The sequence below is a fragment of the Zosterops lateralis genome (assembly GCF_965231275.1).
Source record: "Zosterops lateralis genome assembly, chromosome: 7".
Lineage (NCBI taxonomy): Eukaryota > Metazoa > Chordata > Aves > Passeriformes > Zosteropidae > Zosterops > Zosterops lateralis.
Window position 1 is genome coordinate 17,173,616 of NC_139767.1, and position 19,338 is coordinate 17,192,953.

The following is a 19,338-nucleotide window of genomic DNA, read 5'->3' on the forward strand; positions in this document are numbered from 1 at the left end:
GTCATCAGCAAAGATAGCAACTCTTGACAGTTTTGCAAAGTCTTCCTTTGATCATTAACTTTTAGAACATTAAACTTTTCCATATTTAACCTTTATTCAGCATGGCATCAGCAGTTAGAAACAGTGTTGCTTCTGGCATTTAGTGTTCCTACAGTCCTAATGTTTCAGTAAGATAAGAATCACCACACTGAAAATACTGGTTCTCAGTTCTCAGTTGTTGCTCTAATCTTCATCATGTTAATATTGATATTCCTCAATTTCAACTTGATACAATTTCCAAAATAAATAAAGGATAATGTGTTTCTAATAGTGAAGTTCATATTATAATGTACTTCAATTATATTGCTGTGTAGTGGGGATTATTATTGTATTTTCTTAGAGCTTAAGCAGTTAGAAATGTTGCCTAAGGAACCTATCACAGAGTATAATGTCCTCTATTAAGCCTTAGTCATATGTATATGTGATTTAATAATTTTTTTTCATGATTTCCAATTTGTGAATTAGATTAGTAGCACTTATGGGCAAGTAGCTTTTAGCCTTCCTGAGAGGAGACTGGACGAATTCTATGAAAATATGAAAATACTCTGTCCCCAATTTCCATTTTGCATGTAATGGTGAAACATTTTAAAAGCTCTATGCTTTATATCATGTGTCAAATACTTTATTGATAGAAGGTTTCTGATGATTTTACACTGCTGGAGAAGTCTTGTAGCCATTTCCAAAAGTTAATATGATAGTGAATTACATTTGCATTCAGGCGTTTCTGTGAATTGGATGATGATTAGAGTAGCAGCGTGTTTAATGCAAAGGCACAAAAATTGCAGAAAGTATCCTGTGTTGTTATGTTTCACAGAATTTCAAGTGCTCAGGCTCTTAAGTGTCAGCTTCTCATTCCCTCCAGCTTCCATCCAAATCCTTGCTGGCAGTGGTCACAGCTGGTGCCTGGGAGCTCCCAGTCACCTCTGCCACACTGCAGTTCTCAAGGCAGACTCACTGCTCAGTAAGCTGATCGTGCTGAGAGCTTACTGGACAATGTTTTATGGGCCTGATGGGTTAATTCTCTTGGGCTGTTCTTGTTGAAAATTCACACAACTTCAGTGTTAGAAATCTTATAATCTTATAAGCAGTGTAATTTTTAAAGTGCTAGTTGATGGTGGCAGTACAAATGAAAAATTTCCCTGTAAGGTAAGATGAAAAGCATGCTAAGAAAGAAAGAAGATGTGTTGGTTTAGCATTTTGTTCATTGCCACTGAATTTAAGTAATGCAAATATACCCTAAACTTAGTCTTTTAGCTTTGATGTGACCTGTACTCAAAATAAAAGCTGTTGGTCAAACACCACACACATCTGAAATCCCAGGTTTAGACAGAGACCTGGGACTAGTGTATTTCAACTGAAAATAGACATCAACTAAACATTATGTTGTAAGAAACCACAGACTTGCTGGGGGGAAAAAATAACCCCCAGAGTCTCTCCTGTGTAACAGAGATTGTATGATCTGTCCGCATGCCAGTGCTTTTCCCTGGAAAGGTAAATATTCTGTATAGCCAAGATATATGATGGGGAGTTACACTGCTAGTCCCATTTTGAATAATTCAAAATCATTCCATTTTTGAATCAAGTGATTATTTAAATTTATTTCAAAGATGTTGTGTTTGACCATTTGAGATGATGATTTGTTGAGTGTCTGTCTCAAGAACTTTTTAACAGTCATAGCTTTCTGTAGGGAAATGGCATGTTTACTGACCTTATAGGAAAAATTTTCCTGACAGAAGCATTTTAAAATGTTAATTAGGAAACTTAGAGGGAATAAAGAGGAATGATGAACCATATGTGTAAAAGGAGAGGAGAAAATTGGAACACTGGTCAACAGAAGTGAAATGAGCCTTTTCTGAGAATGTGATCAGGGATTAGAAGACTTTATGGGTGGAAATAAACTGGTAATTTGTAAATAATTGATAATGTGACTTTGGGAGCAGACTAATTCTGCTGCCAATTCCACTCTGGTTTCATTCATTGCAGGTTTCAAAGCAGTCTTGATTTAAATAGAGACTTGTGCAAGGAAGTGGGAGTCCAAGTGAGACTCATTTGAAGGATGATCAGCCCATCTGATTCTCCAAGTGTGACTAATTGCACTGTATAAAATGAACAGACCCTGAACCACTGGTGCAGCTATACCCATGGACACACATGGACCTACAAAACTGGTAATCAGGGTCCCTGAGGAGTGTTGGTGAGCACTGGGGGTTACCCCATTGTTTAATTTTTCTGCAGTGAGGTGGTCCATAAGCAGGTTTTCACCATTATAAATTTTGAAAGCATGCTGCATATAGCCATTTGACAACTCGGGTATTCCTTCAGGTTAAACATTGTTTTCACCTTGACTCATCGGTTCAAATCAAATGGTAATTCAGGAAGGATTAGGAGACATTGCATTCCTACTCTTATTTATGCTAAATTAGTATGATTATGGACTGAAAGTATGATTAAGAAAGAAACTGTGACAGCAGATGTACCATAGCAACACAGCTTATTCAGGAAGAAGTGGATGGATTCAAAATAGAGGCTGTGCCAAAGGAGCAGGTGTAGTCTGAAATACAAAGGGTGTTTAGAAATTTATGAGCTGCAGTTTTCAATTATAACATACATTGAATTAGTCTAAATTGAATTACCATGTAGAACAAAAAAAGGCTAATATTAGATGCATTAGACTGCCAGTCAAGACAAATGTGAAATGAGTATTATACATCAGGTAAGAAAATATTGATGAGACATAAAAAGAAATTTCCATACCATGTGCCCATGTTATACCAGTAGCCAAAACTCATATTCCACAAGGAAAAAAGTAAAAAAACACCTAATAAATATATGAATAGAAAGACCTTGTGGATTACACAATTTTCATTATCTCTAAGTGTATACATTTTCAATTACAAAAAGATAACAGAGGTTGATTGTAGAAACTGCTTTTATCTATAAGATTCTTAAATGGATATTATACAGGAAATGCAACATTTATTTCCTTATCAAAAGGTATGGTTAAATTTGTCTTTTATTTTTATCTTTCCTTTTATTTGAGGAAATCCTCATAACAGTATGGGTCAGATGAGGAATAAAACCACCAGTCCCTTGTGGTTTCAATCGATTAGTCGTAACAGCCTGTTTTCTCTTACAACACTTTAATTTAGTGTATCAGTAATAAAGAGCATTTGCCAAAAGAGGAGCATTCATGCAGCTGCCAGTTTGCATTACATTTTAAGTGCTATCACTCCTATAGAGCACATGGCATTTATAAATTACTTTTAAGGTCTTTTTGGAGTACAGCCTGCCTTGACATGTCATGAGTCAAGAGGCTTTTGCTGGAGTGACCCTTCGCTGCAATGAATATCAGTCGAGCCTCAGTCACAGCAGCACAGCTCTCTGCAGACAAGCAGGGAGACATATCCCAGACAAAGGGATGGGAAGAAAATGCAACGCTCTCAGCTGAAATAGGAAATGCTGACTCAATGAGAGCAAGATGGAGAAGCTGCTGAGGAAGTCTCTGTGTTGCTGACCAGGGTGAGGGTTGCTCCCCTAGGCAGAGCTCCTTGTTTCATCAGCTCCTCTTCCTGAAAGCCTTATAGCTGCAAGACAGATCTCTCTAGCTCCAATTTAGCAATGTGTCATGGTGAGATAATTAACTTAAACTATGAGAGTAGTCCTCCCAGTGTCTCTGCTCCTGTCTTGCCCAGGAAGAGGAGTACCTGACCAAGGCATATGCTTTAACTCACTGTTTAGCATACCACCTCCATGGCCCAGGCTCCTGGCAGAAGGGGAGGAAGATATGATGGACCAAAACCAAAACCATAAAGGATGGAGGGTAGATGAGAAGGACAGAAAGCAAGATTGTAAAGGACAGTCTTTGCCTGGAGGATTTACTGGAGACAAATTCCAGTGTTTAATGATGCTTCTCTTCTTTCTCACAAATTGTCTTGAATGGTTTGCCTGGAGAACAGTGATGCTGCCAGGCCCCTGTGGCAGGGAGGTGGTACTTTCTGTCCTCTACCAGTTCTTGGTCTCCTTCTGTACTTTTCCAGATTTGATTTGGGTTGGCCCCTTTTTAATGCAGTTTGTTTCCAGGTAGAAGAATGGGACTGTGATAAGGAGCTACTACAAAGCAAGGAGACCGTTTCTGAGGCTGATGCCTCAGATTGAACTCATAGGCATGGGAACTTCTTTCCTCACCACAGTCAGAGTTAGGAGTTAATTTCTTAGCTTTTTGGGTAGCTTTTATCATGGTGTTTGATTGGCATCTCCTGCCTCAGTGTCACACAGCTTGGTGGCAGCTCTCCTTTTGTCACACAGTCACATCCTCCTTCTTGCAAGGAGGCTGAAAGTCTGTCTTTAGGGAAAGGGCTGGAACAGTGGATTATTTTAACAGAGGCAGCTGGGGCCATGGGGACATCTTGCACTGGTGTCTGCAGGGAAGAGGCCTGTGGCTCCTGCTTCTCCTGGATTGAGGGCAGGACAGCACTTCTTTGTCCACAATGCAACTCTGTGAGGATGCATATCACTATTTATGCTGCATAAAGGACCTTGTAGCTATAGCTTATAAAACCCAGTGAGCACCATTACTGATTGCAACATCACACCCCTACCTGTCCATGCCCCTACCACGTACACACATACACCCCTGTAGTGGGATTTTTTGTACCTATGGAGTGTGAGGAAAGCCCTGGAATTACCTGTACATGATGGGCCAGTTGCTGACCTCCCTGAAAGCCAAGTCACTTCATATTAGCAAAGTCCTCCAGAACCAGATCAAAAGCAGAACTTCTTCTTGAAGGTACTGAGAAAATTTTATTTTATTTTTGCCATGTCTAGATCCATAGTTAAATACCAAAATATATCCCCACCCCTCCAAGGAAATGAATGGGTTATGTTTGCCACTGAAAATGCCTTGCTTTTGTGCCACTATCCAGAAAAGTAAATGTTCATTCGTTTTGCCTTGGCAGTAACTGAAAGAGAGGAATAGTCACATGGGTGGTTTTTGCTGGTGCACAGTTTGGAATTGTCATTCCAAAGATCCACATGAGTAATTTCCAGGAGCAAATCTACAAACCTGTCAGCCACTAGGAACAAGATAAACCCAGATCCCAGTCAGCTGCAGTGACCAGTAGGTTTTAGGAGTAAAGCTACAGAAAACTTTTCTATTGGCTTCCCTTAAGATCTCTCTACTTTTTTATGAGCATGCTATGGTAAGTACACCACTGGGAACATCCAGTCTTCTCAAATAATGCCAATACACTTTAATTGTATTGCACAATACAGTACTGAAGGAACTCACTTTTGATGCAGTAATTTCTAGCAGCAATACCAGGCAACATTTTTTCCATAATTTAAACATTGGATTTGAATTTTTTTTTTAAATTTTGTTTTATTTAACAGCCTTACTTTGGGTCAAGACATCATTTTGGCTGAATTTGTTAATTAAATTTTCAATTAAACATTTTTTAAACCTTCTTTTAAAATTCTAGATAAAAAAATGTTCATTACCAGATATGGAAGTCCTATACACTTTTATGAAAAATATAAATAGCCATTTCTTTAGATTTTGCCATAAGTATTTTACTGGAGGGAGTGGGGAAGGTCTAATTTAATTAGAAGTCAGTCCATTTGGAAAACTTTGTTATAAAAAACAGAACTTTTCTCAGTAGTAAGATTTCATCATTTAACCATGACTTAAACCCAACTCCCCTATGGGTAACTGAAAGCAGGGCTCTGTGTTGCCTGAGGATTCCATTCTACTTGAGCACTGTGGGAGCCTGAAGGTGTCCATGTGCCAGGTAAATGTGGCTGTGCTGGAATGGCAGCAAGAGAAGTCCCTGCTGGCTGAGACTGTGTGATGGTCCTTCCCACCCACCTTCTGAGATCATCTTCTGAGTTCATCTTTCAGGCTGAACTTTTCTTTAAATAGCATTCCTACCCTCTGCACATACCATGTGGGCAGAGGCTATGCCTGGCATTAGCTTTCTACAAGTGAAGAAATTTCACTGAAAGCAGATTATCACCACTTTTAAATAAGAAGTAAAATTTTGGGCTCTTCTTTCCCCTTCAGAACAATCCTATGAAAGATATGACTGGGAAAGTTATATTTATCTTGGAACAAACTTCCACTAAGAGCAGCATTGAGGAAATTGGGCTCAGTTTCACAATCTGACTGATTAGCTTTTGAAAATCATGTACTGAGGCCATAAAATATGCTCATAAAGTGTTCATACAAGCAAGGATTTTCTGAGCATATGCATTTGGCTAAGTTAGCTTTATAGTGAAACAGAATACTGCAAAATGTACAGTGGCTCACTGCATAGTAAACCAAATGTTTCTTGCTTCTTGATACACGTACAATAGGGCACCATCTTTGATGTTTTTAAAAAATGCATGCAATATAACTGCTGGTTATTATTAAAATACAGGGAAGGGATCATATTATATATAAATTCTGAAGCAATAAAGGCATATTTTGTCATAGCAACATGAGAATACCATTTGAGAATGAAAAGCCAGCACTGTACTACACATGCATTCTGAAGAAAACATGATAATGTGTTTGAGAGTGGAGCCAGGTGCTCAGAAAACTAAACATTCCATTGTATTGGAAATGCACATGGGCTTCAGGATCAACTGATCAATTATAATCTGGTTATTCTAGGACCTGTGATCTTAACCTGACTTGAAATGTTCTGTTTGGGTTTGGGTTTGGGGTTTTTTTCCCCGAAGTAATTTCACTTTATTACTCAACAAATGGGAATGCACTGATTTCCCTTTTTAGAAAGATAATTTGTACGATGTCGACTGAACTGTGTGACTGGATTAAACTTACATAATGTGTCTTTCAGAGAGAGACTAATTGGAATTTACTGCAAGTCGCGGATGACTTTTAAATCAATTCTGTGAAGGCTTCATAATAAGACTTACTGATTGGGAGATTAGTACCAGAAAATACGCATACATTATCCAGCTAACACTGAGAGCAAATAGTGCTCCAGAGAACAGCTGTTCCTCCTGTGCCCTGAAGGACTACTCCAGGGACAAGTAAGGAAAGTGGACCTAAACTGAACCACTCTTACAGCTGAGGTTTTATAATAAATGGGAATATTTGAAATAGCATTGAATATATATTGAATATATTGAATAGTCTTTTTTTTCCTTTTCTTTTCCCTTCAGTCCATATGTACAATGTAGAACCTCTAAACAGATGTTGTGGTTTAAAGGCTGTTGGGTTGCTGGGTTTGGCTTTTTAGTGCTTAAATCACTAAAATATACAGGACTGAGGCTGCTCTGGTTGCATGCTCTGATGAGAAGTTGCTCAGCTGTTGCTTACAGTCATTCCATTTTCAGTTCACCTCAGTCCTGTGAAATCACATCCTGAAATTAAATTTAAGAATGACAGCCTTGCAGTTTCCTTCCTCATGGAGTCTGCACAGCATATTGCTCCCTGCATGTGCAATTGTGATTGCAAATGTTTGTCACACACAATTACAAAAAAAAAAAAAAAAAAAAAAAAAAGAAAAAAAAAAATTAAGACTTCAGAAACGGAAAAGGAAATTACTTCCTTCTTCAGATTTTTACCTCTTTTTCATCCAGTATGTAGCAGACAGTATCTTCAGGCAGAGCAAGTTATAAAGATAATTTGTTGGAAAATGAAAGGGCTCTGGAGAGAAGACTTTGCTGGCGGGTGGGAGTGCAGGAGCCACGGGTGGAAAGCCAGCCAAAGGTGTAAGAAGAGAAGCAGGACCTGCAGGCTACAGGCAATACAGACAGCACAGACAGCCTGGAGCAGGAGAGTGTCTTGTGAGTGGATAGCTTCCTGCAGGATTTAAGTTAAGCCTCAGGCCCCTGACTTCACTTGTTTGCTCTCAGGGATGACTCATCTCTGCAGTGACTAGGGCTACCTGAGGACAGGGGCTTGCTCTCTCTTACTTTATTATCTCACATAATAGAAAGTTAAAGATCTGGACCTGCCTGATAACCCAAACTGCTGTCAGGAAGGTATGTACAACAGAAATTCTTCAGTTTGATTTTCAAAAGAAGGGATTTGGTCTGTGTAAAGGAAATCATTACTATGCAAAGCCAAAGTTAGGCAATGGCAGAAGAATGAGCATAAGCATTATAGATTTGTGTCATCTGAAAGCAGTTGTATAAAGTTTAATTTTTCAGTTGCTAGCTTTATGGCTTTAATTTTCTTTCAATCTCTGTTTCTGGTGTACACTACTGTAGAGCATATAGCCCAGGCAAATGGTTGTAAGAGTAGGTGTGAGCCCAGTACTTTATTTGTACACAGCAGAAAATGCTTCACAATGAACAACGGGAAGCTGATTTATGTGAAACCAATAAGCAGTCTCTGTTAGAGTACTGTAACACAAAGCGGTGTTAAAATTAAAATTCATAATCATATAACTGCTTTCCAGATTATAAAGCATTTTCATAATTACAGCCATGAGATAGGACCTTTCCCTGTTGAGTAGTTTTGCTTACCTTTTTATTGGCATTCTTAGATTTAATTTTCCAGGATCCAGAGATCTGTTTCTACTAGCATGACTCTAAAGTTCCATTGAAAATAACTCAGTTCTTCAGATTTAGGAAAAGGGAAGTTGACAATTCAGAAGTAAGTATGCCAAAAAACAGATATGTGCTCTACTAGCTATTGAAAGGGAAGTTCAGCCTGCTTTACCTTGCTTCTTAAGTGGAATTACACAAAATAATGTGTTGATTCTGATAGTAAATTTATTGTTGAAAATCACCATGTTATTTCCAACAAATTCCATTTTCAAAGAATTTATTTCCCATATGAAGTTTTGGTGATGCATTTTTTCCCTTTAAAATATAAGAGGAATATTGGGTTGCAGAGAAAAGTATAATGAAAAGCTTTTAGAATTCATGACTTAACTTCCTGAGCCTATTGTCACTCAAAGTTGTTTGGAGAGAATGACTCCTCTGGGGGAGGTGCAGGACCGCCTTGTTCCATGAGTACTTTCACCTGAGGTAGTTATTGGGAATTAAACCATGAAGTGACTGGAGAGGAGAGGTCAAAAGCCTGCCTGTTTCCTCCTCCACTGAGTCCATGCTATTTTCACACTTCGTGTAGATGAGCTGGTCAATTTTTGTCACCTTGTACTTGTCATCTCAGTTTTCTTGATCTCCTATTGCCATGCAGTGTTAATACACTTGCAGGGATGGACAGAAAAATGCTAGAGGAGAATTCACCTGCAGGAGAAAGGAGTGGTTAAAAGCAAGCCAGGCAGATTGAGGTAGTTGTAGGAAAAGTATTTCTTGATAGGATGGATCAAGCAGCCTCCTGCCTGTATTGAAACCGGGAGCTGAAGTCAGAGCCCTGTATGAGCCAGTAATGCCTGACAGCATCCTCCTGTATAATCTATAGCCAGTGTTTCAATTAGTAGTCGTATTGCAGATTAGTGTTTAGTGAAACACCAGCCTTGATCCTTAATCTCTGCACCATGACCCTATGCTGAAACCCAGTAGATTTTTAAAACCTGTTGGGAAGGTACAGGTGGCCACACAAGAGAACAGAAGAGGGGCTCCCAGTGAGCCCTATTCTCAGCTGTATTGGCAGGACTCAGCTAAACTGGAACACTGTGATCCAGCGGCAAAGCACATACCAATTCCACCCAGAAGCTTGTGACAAACTGTGCTTGTGGTTGGTTTCTGACTCAGGAGAGATAAAAATACCTCTGCTGCAGCAGGGAGAGCGGTTGCAGTGCGGCAGCCTGTGCAGGGGGAGGAGGGAGGGCTGCGCCCCTGCTGTCTGCACAGGCAGGCAAGGAAAGCTCCCCCGGCACCCTACACCTCAGGAGGGGGCTCAGCCCCACGGTGTGAAGCTTGGCTGTAGTCAGATCAAGGGTCCGTCCCTGCTGTCTCTGACAAAGACCGTTCAGAAATGCTTGTAGAGCACCAGGAGGCAGAGTGGCCATGGAGGTGAGCCCTCCCTCCCGCCTGTCAGTGCTCAGCTGGAGGAGCCGCCTGAGCAGCTCCGGGGGGGTGTGAGACACAGCCTGCCCTGCTCCTCTGTCAGCCCCATACCGGCTCCTGTGGCAGCTAAGTTCAAGGCTTTAATGGTTGTGTGAAATAGTTTGTGTGAGGGCTGGCAGGAGCAGACTGCCCTGGGCACCTTTCATCGCCAGTTGCATCCAAACTTCAGCTTTCGGTCCAGTGGGAGACTGCGGTCATTCACCTTCTGTTAGGATCTGTAAATTCCCAAAGAGAGGCGTCAACAGCAGCTGGGGGTTAAGGTCTTTGCTGGATGGACTGCTGCAATGAACTTGGGGTGACATTTGTGTTCACACCCCTACAAGCTGTGAGATTTGGTGAGCATGTTTTCACACGAAAAGCACTGAAAAACGTAATTTTAAGGGAAGAGTGGTGCCCATCAGCAGTCACACTACCCGCTCCTGGCCGTACCACAGGACATGGCAGAGGGGGGGGGTCAGGGAGAGCCACTTCTCGTCATGTCCCCTGGGGCTGCTGGTCGCTGCCCTGCCTGCCGTGGGATCCCCGGGCGGGCAGAGGTGCCCTTTTCTAGAGGTGCGCGGCTCACGCCACGGGCACCTCTCCCGGAGCCACCGCGGCGAGAGGGGCCGGGCCGGGATGGGCCGTGAGGGGCCGGGCCGCTCTGGGAGGGGCCGTGAGGGGCCGGGCCGGGCCGGGAGGGGCTGGGCCGCTCTGGGAGGGGCCGGGCCGGGCCTCGCCGGCCCCCATTGGCTGCGGCCGCCCCGGGGGCGGGGCCGCTCGGCTCCGCGCGGGGCCGTGCCGCCCCCAGGCCGGGCCGCGGGCGGGAGCAGGGCGCGAGGCGTGCGCGTCCCCGCGCCCCCCGAGCCGGCCGCCGCCGATGGAGGGAGCGGCCGCGGGCTGCGCGTCCCCGCCGCCGGCAGCCGCCCGCCCCCGGCCCGCAGGCCGCCCGCCGGCAGCGCCGAGCCCCGCGCCCCGCCGAGCCCGCGCCCCCCATGGCCGCGCCGCCCGCCCCAGCAGCCTAGGCTGCGGCATGGTCCGCGCCGCCCCGCCAGCCCGAGTGTGACGGAGCCGGGCGCGGGCGCGCCGCCCCTCACGGCAGCGATGCCGGCCGGGGAGCCCTGGGCAGCGCACCGAGCCGGCGGCACCGCGGGGCACCGCGCCGGGCACCAGGGCCGGCAGCGCGACCTGCTGCTCGCAGCCCTGGGCATGAAACTGGGCGCTCGCAAGGCGTCCGTGACGATCTGGCAACCTCTTAAACTCTTTGCTTATTCGCAGTTGACGTCGCTCGTCCGAAGAGCAACTCTGAAGGAAAATGAACACGTTCCAAAATACGAGAAGGTTCATAATTTCAAGGTAAGACGTTTTCCCACTTAATTTCTTCTTCGGGCACGGAGGCTTTAGCCCGTGTTTTGAAATGGGTCTGGGATTGCAAGGAAATCGTGTGTGTGCACACTGTGACTTTCTAGGAACTTAAAAGCTGCAGGTGAAGCTCATTGCCGGTTACATCAATTAGGCGCGTTTGGAGCATGCAGCAGGGGAACCGGGATTTTGTTGTTGGCTGCTCGTGTGCACGCATTTATTTCAATACTATTTGCCATATCCAGTTATCTCTTTTATTTAGAATTGGTTTATACGGAGAGAGACGCTAAAGGTGAGAAAAACAGCGAAGTTTTCTTTCAGTTCGGATGTAGTTCAGTTTTACTTTCAATGCCAAAAAAATCTCTTAGATCTATAGTTAGATGATTAAATTGATCTTATCTCTGTTTGTTGATGGTAAATAGCTCTGGAGGTTCGTTCTCCTGCAGATGGTCTGCATTTCCCTTAGTTCTGGCTTTTCTCCTCTGTCGATGAATTGAGTGTTGAAATCAGGGAGATTTATACCATGAGGCTGTTGGACATGCTGGCATCGGCAGCTATTTGTGTTTTAATAAAATTTACTTAGTCTTCTATGTAGCTTCTAGTTATTGTTTTAATTGCTTTAAATAAGCAATGTTCTTTTGTAATGTCGGTACAACATTAATGTTGCGATTAGTGTTTTGTGTCTGTCTGTAATGGGTGTCCAGTAAGGACTCAGCAATGGAACCTTTTGGTGGTCAAATACATTTAATGATAGGCAGTCTTAGCTTTAAAACTACGTAAATTGATGTTTTACTGGATTCCTGTAGATGACAGCACAAACTTCATATACATAATTTGAAGACCATATGTTGTCTTTAATGTAAAAAAAACCCAAAAGCCCTACTTTTATTTCTTTTAAGAGAAGGGCAGATTGCTAACATAATACAGGCATCTGATGATATAAGCATCCATTAAATGTCTCCAGTTTTCAGTTTTGATTTCCATCACACACACATGTCGGAATGTGGGAATGTCCACATGCATGCACGTATATTAATTTACCTATCCTCCATCTGATTTTATTTAAACTCCCTTCTGGGTTTTGAGTGCAGATACCACCAAAAGTGGAAACTTTATGTGATCAGATGTTTTGTTTTATTCGAGTTCTTCCATTAAGCATGAATTTGAAAACCATGTACAAATTGGTATGTAAGAAGTGTTTAATATAAATGCTTGGCATAACATAATTATGCTGGCTGACAGTTAAATGCCGAGCATTTTTTCACAGGCTCCTGAGGTGTCCTAAATATCTGCAACGTCTTGCAATTTTCATTTGTTCCTTAGAGTTTGAAGATCATTCTTGCAGATGCCAGCAGATCATGATTTTCCATGTACTACAGTGTATGTAGATGTAGGATAATAAGTATTTAATTTTGCACATCTGTGTTCCCTAGTTGCTTTTTTTTAGCAGGCTGAAACACATCTGTTTTGAAAATAATCTGATAACCCGATTTTCATTCATTCAGGTTTGTTTATTTCTTTTTTCCCATAAACTCTTCATGGAAAATTTTGGAGCTGTGAGTTTTCCAGTCTTTTCCAAAAACAGACTGTATGTGTGCTCCAAGGTCATAGCCATGGCACAAACTTTCCACACGGATTGTTTTCTTTATAATAGTGGTACTGTAATACCCTTATATATGCTGTTGCCAGAAAAATATACCTTGAAAAGTAAGTCTATCCTCAAGTCAGTGGAATGGAGTTGCCTTTCGCAGATAATTTTTGCTATAAAAGACAAGAAGGGGGCAAGCCCCTTACAGGGTGTGCTGCAATCAACCTTCCCATGGAAGGAATGCTGCTGGCGTTCATGAACGCTAAATGTGGCCACTCTTCCATCAGAATAAAAAGTAAAAACATAAGCTCTTAGTAAGTACTGTGTTTTGGCTCTAAATGAATGGCCATCATTAGCTCATGTGCTTTTCTCCTTTAACATTTCTTTGCATCTATCAAATCTTTTTCCTCACATGTATAGATGTCATCATTTAAAATGTCTGCATGAGTCTCCTAGGTTGCCTGCCAAGTAGCATATCTGCCACCCATGTTGGGAGGAAGGAAATGTCAGGCCCAGAGTCTTCAACCTAGACTTTTGAAAAAAACAACTCAGAAATTAAATAAATTTCTCCAGTTCAGCTAATCAACAGTGACTGCTGTCCCCAGGGGCTCCGCAGCAAACAGGAGGGTGTTCGTTGCTTTGTACCTCTGCAGCTAATCTGCCTTTTGTGCTGCAGGCACAAGGCACCAGATAGGGACCCCTAACCCTCTCCCAGCTGCTTCTTTGATCACTCACATCCCTGCTTACAGAAATGAAGGGTCTCAAAAATCCTGTTATACTGGAAATGCTACAGCATCATAGCAGAGAGGGGAGAAATGGAGAGCTGTAAGTGCACACAAGCAGCAGTGTTTTCTTGCAGAAGGGAAGGTGATGGCTGCAGCCACTCCAGAGGCAGGCTGGGGTTAGCAAACATCCCAGAGGCTAGAGGATCTCAGTTCTCCCTCTGCCCCTGCACCTCCTGTCTCTGTGGGGTGGGTGGGTGGGGACAGTTTGAATGCTCAGACTGTTGCCTGCAGCAAAGCTCAGGTAGAGGAACACGGTGGCAGAGGAGCAGTGTAGTGAATCATGAGTACAGGAGTGCAGTGCCCAGGGGAGGGGTGAACGTGAAAGCCGCTTTTAAATCATCAAGAAGTCTCCTGAATAAATCCATTAACCTGTGTTTTGCTCCAAGGGTTGTTTGAAAGAAGAATGTAAAGACAGTTTTACTAGGAGTGCTGACATGGCAGGGTTTTTGAGAGGGTTTGATCTTACTTAAATCTCCTCGAATGTGAGTTGTCTCCTGCCTGAAGGGAACAGGCTGGGTAGCCAGGGTGACAGGGATCTCTGCAAGCAGAGCTGGTCAGTAATGATCTCCAGCTCTGTAATATTCTCCTGGATGGGGAAGTCTGGTCTCTTATGAGCACATCTCAAATGCAAATATAGAGTGCCTGAATTCTCTTAAATTAATCTCTATAAGTAAAGAAAGGGATGATTATTTATAAATGTCAGTTCTGACTGAGTTTTAAATGCATGTCCTTCAGGATGAAAGCTATATGTGAAAAGTATTCAACTTTTAAACATATTTTTGCCTTTTCCAATTTATATTAAAAATTAATATTTCTGTGTTCTTCTCTATAAATCTAATATAAAAAATCCATTTCCAGTAATTCAAATACATCAGATTAAAAAGGATTATGTTGTTTGATACAGTACTTTATTTAGCTCTAATTGAATAATGGAATTTGATGTGAATATGACTTGATTGAATCTATCTTTTTGCATATTTGGATTACTTTTGCTTTCCCTCCATTTACTGTGCTTTTCTGAAATCCAGCACACTGAATGAGATCTCTTGTAAAATGAATCATTAGACCAAATAAGGACAGTCACTTCACCATCCTCAAAATTTCAGTGCCCCCTTTTCTCACAGAAAGGCTTTTTCCTTCTTTCAGTTCACTTACCCATTATGGGGAATAAATCTCCCCATAGTCTGGTACAGACATATCAATATGGACAGGGGTGCATGTGTGTGATGGTTATCAAGCTCATTCTTCTACCCAGTGTAGATGAACAAGAGCATCTCCTATTTGGAAGCTCTGGGAGACCTGTGGTCTTTGAAGTGCTGATAAGGAACATAGCTGAAGCCAGTGGGGTTATTTTCTTACAAAAAGGACTTAATCATAGGGTAAGGTTCTGTAACAGAAGAGTTATAAAATTCTGTAACTTCATAGAAGTGGACAGAACAGATTCATATCTAATCTTTCCTGTAAATTTATTCTACCCCTGGATCCTACCTACCAATAAGAATGCTTTTTACTGTCCCTTACAATTCTCATAGTTGCTTATATTGTCCCCAAAAGGCAATAAGTGTGATAGCTTGTAAATTAAAATAACATTTCTTACACAGCTGTTATTTAACTTATCCAATAAGCTTAAGGAAGCAGCTGGGCACTTCTGGGCAGTCAGATGAAGGAGGAACTTAAGGCAATAGAAGAACTACAAATCTGAGGGGAAAAGAGGCCTGTGGCAAGGTGCCATGTGGGTGGAAAATGAGAGGAGGACCAGGGGAAGCTCTGGGTTGGAAGGTGTGAACTGGGCTCTAGGCCAGAAGACTTAGCAGGGTAATCCAAGTTGGGTTTAAGGTTTTCTCCATCTTCTCTCTCTGGTGAGGCAGTTTATTAGAGTAGTGAACACATAGGATTCCCTTTGCTCAGTCCTCTGCATTTTCCCACTCTTCATCTCCTCATTTCTCCATTTTTGCTCTACATCCCATAGTTTTTTTGCTGATAAAAAAAGATATATCTAATGAGGTACATGCTCATAAAAAAGGTACACATCTACCTTCTGCCCTGAGTCTACCCTATCTGACATGGAATATCTTCTGCATCTCCTCACCACCTGGTTCTGTGCTTTGGACTTGGGCACTGACCTCACTCCTTCACCTGCTGTTTTCATGGGGCTGGGGAAAGAGATAAAACTATGCTTGAAAATGTTCATGATAAGGAGGGCAGTTGTGGAAGAGGAGCTGGGGTTTATGGGATGATAATCTTAAAAGGAAGAGGAAGAGAAAGGAAAATCTGAGATTAATAGCAAGAAGTCTCCTGGGTTGTGAAATTTGTTAGTCAGTGCAATAATCTCCTCATCACTTGGCAAATTTAAAATAAACCTGGACAAAACACCTTAAAGGTCTTCACTCCCCTCCAGCTTTTGTGACTCATGGGCCCTGGGGAAGTTTTAGCTCCCTTGGCTGGTTACAGGTATTCCTTCAGACATCTCTGGCTCCTGATGACTCGAGCCAGCAGAACACCCTGCAGCTGTTTTCTTACTGCCGACAGTCCAATTTACAAACCCTCTCTTCTGCCTAGATTAGTGCCATGGTGCTTCACTGAAGCAAGAGGGTGTCGGTGCCTGTCAGGGCTGGACTGAAATCTGTGCTTCCATGCATCGTTTTCCCCAGGATATTGTCTTGTTTCTCTCTTGCACTTTGCAAAACAGATCTATCTCCAGAAGACTTATTTTTTGCTATCTCTTTGTGCAGTGCTGGGTACTCTCATGCTGTTTCCTAGTCACTATCTTACTAGTGCTGACGGCACAGTCAATTAATTGTAATAAATAACAGTTGCAAGGCTGCTTGCTAAATCAGTTACCATTAACAACATAATTCCCTTTCAAGCCACTTCTTCCAGAAAAATATTTTTCTATGGTTGCTTAAACTAAGTCAGCCAAGGTGCTGATGAGCCTTGTTTGTTGAGATTACTCATCCCCCTCCTCCACTGAAGCAATATCCTGGCTTTCTCTTTGAGGATGACCCACTTGAAAGGCCAAATGAGGGCCTCCAGAGCAGAGACAACATGCTTTTCCAGAAGTAGCTGGAGGACAGATATAACCTTAAATATGCACAGAGAGTGAAGGCTCAGGTGAGGACCAGTCCCTGGAAAGACTTTGCTAATGTAGACAGACTCAAGCATCGCTTTTATGAAGAGACTGCTGATATTAACAAGAGTTACTCTGCCAATGAAATTTGTATCACATCTTGGAAACAAATAAACCCCATGGCCCAGATATTTTTTGGGGTAATTGCATCTGTGGTGAGTGCTTTGCTAGTATAAGAAGTCATAGCAAATCACTTCCATGCCACATCTTATTCTAGAGAGCTTCTCAGTAGAGCCGTCGCTAAACCCTGGGAAACTGGGAGATGGAAAATGCAGAAGTGCTGCAAAAAGGCCAGAAACTGTAACAAACTCTTACTATATTAAGCAGAGCCATTTTTCTGTGGCTTCTGACATGAACTAATTTCTATTTCTGATGTTCTGAAAACTGGGGCAGATGCTGATTTGGGGTAAATTGATCTAGTTCCACTGAAAAGAGGATGCAGGATTTTTTGTTAGGAACAGAACTGGCACTGGTCATATTTTTGAAATATCTTTTAATTGAGCCACTGCAGTCATACGAATATTCAAAGACAGAGCTGGGTGCCTCTAGCATAGTCCCTGGGGAGAGTCAGTGTGTGTTCCCACAGATAAGAAAACCTCAGGAAATTTAATATTTCTATTAGACTCCTAGAACTTGAGGGGAAAAATTGGTTCAAAGGCAGAGAAAATACCTGGAGAACATAAGTGGAAAAAACTTCTGCAAAACTTCTGGGGAGACCTCATCTGCTCTGTATTGTTCCTTCTGTATTGTTCCTTCTGAAACTCATAGTTACATTGTAACAGTTCAATCCAGAAAAGCTTTTAGGCATTGATGGATTTTAGTCTCCTAGAGTACTTATTTAATATTACTTGCACTTTTTTTACTTTTTTGAGGAAAGCCAGAACTTTTCCAAAGCAGATTCCAAATAGCACAATATTACTTAAACCTTTCTGGTTTCCTAGTGCTAGTCCCTAAATTCAGGCTTTGCCGCTGTTCAAGAAAATGAGAGAGAGAGACCAAGTCTTTTTTCTAAATCCTTAATTTATTTAGGCTGTAATTTCTTCCCCCACATTTTTATTAGTCCCCATGTGTGGATCCTGTGAGTTTGCCTTGTGCAAAGCCCAAAGCCAGACCAGCTAATTTCTCTGGTAAGGCTAGGAAGCACTCCTCTGAGGAGGACTGGGACTTTGCTTCTAGAAGCTTCTAGTGCATGTTATGCTCTCTCATCATCAACAGCTTTTCCTCCAAATTAGCCTTAGGATCATGACAAAAGCATTTATTTAGGAATCTCTCGGGTTTATATTCTATTTATACGTAAGGTATGTATGTATTTACAATTTTAATTCTAAGGATCTTATTCAATTTTCACTTCTAGTTTCAGAATTTTTTGTATGGAGGCATATATCCAGTAAGTTGGACCTGGAATAAAATGCAAAATGTTCCCATTTCCAGATGTCAATGTAAAGAGAATCTGCTATTTCATCCTGAAAGAAAGGTGGCCATTTTCACTCAATTTACAAGCAAAAAGGCCAACAACCTGCAATTCTCATTTTTCACTTTGGCTCTCGTAGAGCACAAACTAACCTCAATTTCCAGCTGTTCCCATCTCTGCTGACACAGGCAGTGCAAACCAGAGAGCAAACAAGATGTGACAGCGCTTCTGGCTCCAAGTGGGTGAGGACATGGAGGGAGCTTGTTCTGCTCCACATTCTCAGTGCCCCCACTGGCAATAGCGATGCTATTTATACCCCACGCTCTGGGCAAGGCAGCGCTCTGACAGCATCTCTCCTCTCCAGAACTGCTGCACACAGTCATTGGGGAGGTCCCAGGCTGGCTCCCCAAGGTTAACACCAGCTGGGCTAAGCAGAGTCAGCTGTAGTTCTGGAGAAGGTCTGTTCCACTGGTCTCAGTTACATTTTTCTGTTACACCTTCACATGAAAGCAATTATCTTGCAGATACCGCTCTGCAGTGGGGGTTGTCATGGCAGTCTCCTTGCTTCTCAGATTACTTGTCAGCAGCAATATTTTCCTCACAGGAGAATTCCATGTGCTGGAATATTTGAAGTGCTTAGAGACCCTTGTTTTAGAGGCACTATCTAATCATCATAATATATACAAGGATAAATTGAAGCATTGCCCAAACTAATGGTTGAGTTTCTCAATCATATCTCTTCATGTCCAGGCAATCTCTGTCTGGACCAGGGATGGATGAAAAGGGCATGCCTATTGGATGCCAGCATGAGTTTGCTCAGTGCCTGATAAAATCAACTGTGACAGGGAAAGCAGACATTAATAATACAGGCTGAGTTCATCATTTTAATTGAGATTTGCAATGTCTCCCGTATTCAATTAAAAGCTGGGTAAAGCCCCAATAGGCAGAATTCAGCTGATGGAATTGCAAATCAGTTAGGACCACTGAGTTGACAGTCTCCATCAGCAGTGTCTCATCATCCTTGGGAATTTGTTTGAAGGACAGTATAGCCAGCAGACCT

The 19,338-nt window shown here is 42.2% G+C and overlaps 1 protein-coding gene across 1 annotated transcript in view; it reads left to right on the forward strand.

Annotated features, from left to right (window-relative positions):
• CHN1 (chimerin 1) overlaps window positions 1-19,338 on the forward strand; it is a 94,419-nt gene that overhangs the window by 54,018 nt on the left and 21,063 nt on the right. Inside the window, exon 7 of the mRNA XM_083865762.1 lies at window positions 11,284-11,361. Coding sequence (XP_083721888.1) covers window positions 11,284-11,361 — 78 coding nt within the window. The remainder of the gene's footprint in view (window positions 1-11,283; window positions 11,362-19,338) is intronic.